This window comes from Perkinsus marinus, assembly GCF_000006405.1.
Source record: "Perkinsus marinus ATCC 50983 genomic scaffold scf_1104296956752, whole genome shotgun sequence".
Lineage (NCBI taxonomy): Eukaryota > Perkinsozoa > Perkinsida > Perkinsidae > Perkinsus > Perkinsus marinus.
This window is the reverse complement of record NW_003207388.1, coordinates 2,313-6,102: the sequence shown is the minus strand read 5'-3', so window position 1 is coordinate 6,102 and position 3,790 is coordinate 2,313. Positions and strand designations below refer to the sequence as shown.

Sequence of the window (3,790 nt, the reverse complement as noted above, 5' to 3'; positions counted from 1 at the left end):
ACTAGCATATGACAATAATAGCACAGGAGCTCTCAGTTCACAGAGCAGCCTACAACCAAAACTAAACTACTGCCTCGAGTTGTGGCTATGTATGCTCCCCAACATCACCGGGCGACAATCAAATTTCTTTACGTCTACCATTGACCCAACACTAAAACTCAACTGTGATCGCGTGCCTGGTAAAAATCGGACAAAAGCAACAAATTAATCGTCCTTAATAGAACAAGACTTAGACCGTCCTGCTCATCTATACTAGACAGCCAGCCCTTCTCAAAAGGGTCCTACAGCATAATCCACCGCATTACAAGGCGACCCACGACTCGCAATCGGAGGCGCCGTCAGTGTGACAGTCCTCTGATCCAACCTCACAGAACTCGCTGATGGTGTCACACTCAACCATAACACCATCGAAATCTTCTCCACCTGTCGCCATCTCCATGGGGGCTCCCATCAAACCCACACCGATCACTCGTGCCACGACGTCTCTAACGTCATCCTTCGCTTCACTTGAAGTAGTGTCGGGCGTCCCGTCAGCTCCCTCTCTTTCATCGGAGATGACCGCATTGCTGATGATAACAGCTTCCGGCATTGCACAGTCTTGCCAGAACTCCGAGTCGGCCAATGTCGGTGTGGACTCTCTTCTCTCCACCAGAACAACATCCTCCTCATCGTCACCACACTGCGTGCCAAAGGTAGAGCTGCTGCTTGTTGTCGTCCCAACCTCCTGCTTAGTGTCGGTGCCAACAGACCAAACAGGAGAACTAGGAACGGCTATCGCGTTAGGATCATCAGCACCAAACGCTTCTGCCACTCTATCGACCCTGACAACGAGCAATGCCCTGCCATCATCAGCCCATACCGTGAGCTCGCACTTACCACTTGAACACACAGCAGGCTGCCTTGTCTGCGATTTGTAGAAACACAGTATCCAAAGCATCGCAGAAGTGGTCAAAAAGGTTGCTTCCAACAGACCCACAGGAGTCCCATGGCACGCGATAACGACCACCAGCGTATACCAGGAACGAATGCAGACCGTCGAAGAAGTCCTCGGGGCCTTCACATATCTACGAGAAACACAGCAAAAGGTACAACCGACCCGGCAAATTACGTTAGAAGAATTCCTTACATCAATATCAATGCTGCGAATGCCAGTCTCCACCCACTGAGCGAAATGAGGATCAGCCCGAGCGCGGCTGAGGTCACTCTTGTCTTGGACGGTCACTCGGAATGGGCCGCCTGCATACACCGTCCTCCGCTCCGCTTCAGAGTACCATCTTACTTAATGTAATCCTACAGTCGTCAACCACCAAGTGATGAGGCGTGGCCCAGTCGAACGATATCGACCCGACTGCGGTGCTCACCCTGTCGTCCCGAGTCTCTACTGTGACCTGAACCAACCCAATCAGGAGCCACGCCTGGGGAACCCACATCAGGTGGCTTACCACCGCAGTTTTGCATGAGCCCTGGCGCATTGGATGTGAGGCACTCGGCGAATCCACTGGCTTAGCCATCGTTACTGTGGTCATATAAAAACGGCGACCACTTAAACTATACTACACTATAGCGACAGACACAACACAACACCCGACCGAGGAAACATGGATCACTCGAAACGAATACTCCCAACGATGACATCACTCTTCATCATCTCTATCGATTCCCTTCTTCATCTCATTCACTGTCTGTGCTTCCAAATACGCGACCTTAGCAGCAGTCAAGAGGTCGAGCATCTTCGTAGTGAGGATATCAGCGCTGCCTACAGTAACACATTGGAACTCCTATAACTTCACAAGGCCTCGGCCTACCCTTCGCCTCCTCTTCCCTCTTCTGCTTCTCCTGCAGCATGCCAATCTTATGCTCAATGATCTCGAGCTTCTCGTCACCAGTCAAGTTGCCGTAGTACAGATCCGCTCGCTGCTGGTTCGACAGGGCTCGCGTCAGACCAAGGGCGTCCGGCTGATGAACAGTCATCCTACAGAACGAGTTCTCGATCAAAAACTCCCTACCTTATCAACCTCATCGTCATCTCCGTCATCAACATCTTCAAGATCGTCATCTTCGGGTAGAACATCATAAGACAGCTCCATAGCCTCTCGGAAGACATTGGAGGTCGGATGAATACGTCGGTTGCGATTCCTTGGAAACTCGGCGGCCCCACCAACTTGTCGCAGCAGCAGCTCAGTATTAACATCTCTGTTGAGTAGACTGACGGCATCTGGGTTGTCCATAATAGCCTTCGGATCACCACGAAGAGGCGCCGCCTACGGTAGGAACCAAACCATATAAGACCTCTAGCCTACTCTGATGAAGTAACAGATCTCGAAGTTGCGGAAAGAATCATGAAACCATAAGATACCAAGGCCGTGCAAGACGAAACCGTAAGATACTCCCCACCTTTGCTTGAGGATCCGTGGGATCTGAGTCCGGCAGCCGAGCATCCAAGTTCTTGTCTGTGATATATTGTGCCCTGTCCTGCAGTCTCTGCAGGAAGAGCATTCTTTTCACTTTAAGCTTAGAGTGTCTCGTCATCTCAATCGCCTCGTTAACCCGAGCTTCTATACGCAGACGATCCTTCAACACCGCCCGCCGTTTCTGGTCCATGCCTGATGATTAAATCAGATTCAGAATACGGCGGCTGAGGTCGCCTACTAATAGCCTGTATACGAGCCTGCCGCTTCTCCCATCGTTCTTGTTTCTCTGCTTGTACAATGCTATCTCCCTCTGCTGCTCTTCTCTAGTCACCTCATCTAGCTTCTGTAAGTACCTACCAACAGTCCAAGAAATTCTCCGGTCGTCCTAGTCAACATCAAATAGAATGTAAGCCGGAAGAATACTTCCTCCGCGTAAAACGCCTACTGTGCTCGATAGATCTTCCGTAAATCTCTCATCTGCCTCTCCCAAGCCAACCGCTCCACAACATAGGGCGTATAGCCGATCCTACGGTAACACAGGAATCATCTACGACTATTGCTACACCCTAGGCTGACCTACCTCAGGGGCTCTGCAAGTTGCTGCTTAACAGCAGCCGCCGAGAGCAGGAAGTCTAGGCGTTTCTCGAGAGCAAGGGGCGAGACCTTCCACACATGCAGATGCCGAGATTGAACATCCCTAGCATACTTCCAGGTTGATGATGCGATGAAACAAGGAACGACACTCCAATGACCATACAACTCTCTCGAGATGGTCCCCTGTGCTCACCTGCGGTACGCCTCCTACCTCCTTGAGCATCATCGGCCTGTATCGGGGGGCCTTCGCAAGAGGTATTCGCCTCGGAGGTGGCATCCTGGAGAACTCTCGAGCCTTCTCCCGCAGCCGCACAAAACGTCTCACAGGATTCTCGAACGGCCCTAACGGTCCCAGCTACCTCCATCACCATCCCACCGAACCCTCACCAGTATTCCGAGGCTTCCCCCGTTGTTTAAGACGCTTCATGAAGCCTGGAGGACTTAGAAACCGAGAAGCATATATAGCCCTCCGATCCGCCGATAGCATTGCCCGCGACACAACTACTCCCAACCCATATAAGAGGTCCAATCCAACTCGCTTCATCGCAAAATTGAAACATTCTCACAAGATCTGTCTCCTGCCACTAGCCGTAGTGCTACACGATCCGCTCATAGATGCAGCCCGATCCCCTTATCTTCAGCGGCCAACTACACATGAGGAAGCCGCTCAGTCTACACATAGGAATCAAAACAGTGTCTTACCGCGAGGAAGTGGCTGCGAGCAGCATTGATGTTGCATGTGGTAGCGGCCGGATCTGAAATGTGGTGTCCGAGATGAAATGTGT

The 3,790-nt window shown here is 51.5% G+C and overlaps 2 protein-coding genes across 2 annotated transcripts; both read right to left on the bottom strand.

Annotated features, from left to right (window-relative positions):
* Window positions 1-202: 202 nt before the first annotated feature.
* Pmar_PMAR017860 (hypothetical protein) lies at window positions 203-1,528 on the bottom strand. Its single transcript, XM_002775077.1, has 5 exons — window positions 1,443-1,528; window positions 1,280-1,388; window positions 1,127-1,236; window positions 877-1,064; window positions 203-821 (listed from the first exon to the last, which is right to left on the bottom strand). Exons 1-5 carry the CDS (start codon window positions 1,524-1,526, stop codon window positions 302-304), a joined length of 1,011 nt encoding a protein of 336 aa, XP_002775123.1. The 5' UTR covers window positions 1,527-1,528; the 3' UTR covers window positions 203-301.
* Window positions 1,529-1,634: 106 nt separating this feature from the next.
* Pmar_PMAR017859 (conserved hypothetical protein) lies at window positions 1,635-3,492 on the bottom strand (the record flags this gene model as incomplete). The annotated part of the gene is made up of 9 exons (XM_002775076.1): window positions 1,635-1,756; window positions 1,806-1,956; window positions 2,007-2,261; window positions 2,395-2,603; window positions 2,631-2,764; window positions 2,857-2,937; window positions 2,992-3,074; window positions 3,199-3,347; window positions 3,393-3,492. 9 exons carry the CDS (start codon window positions 3,490-3,492, stop codon window positions 1,635-1,637), a joined length of 1,284 nt encoding a protein of 427 aa, XP_002775122.1.
* Between the last annotated feature and the right edge of the window lie 298 nt (window positions 3,493-3,790).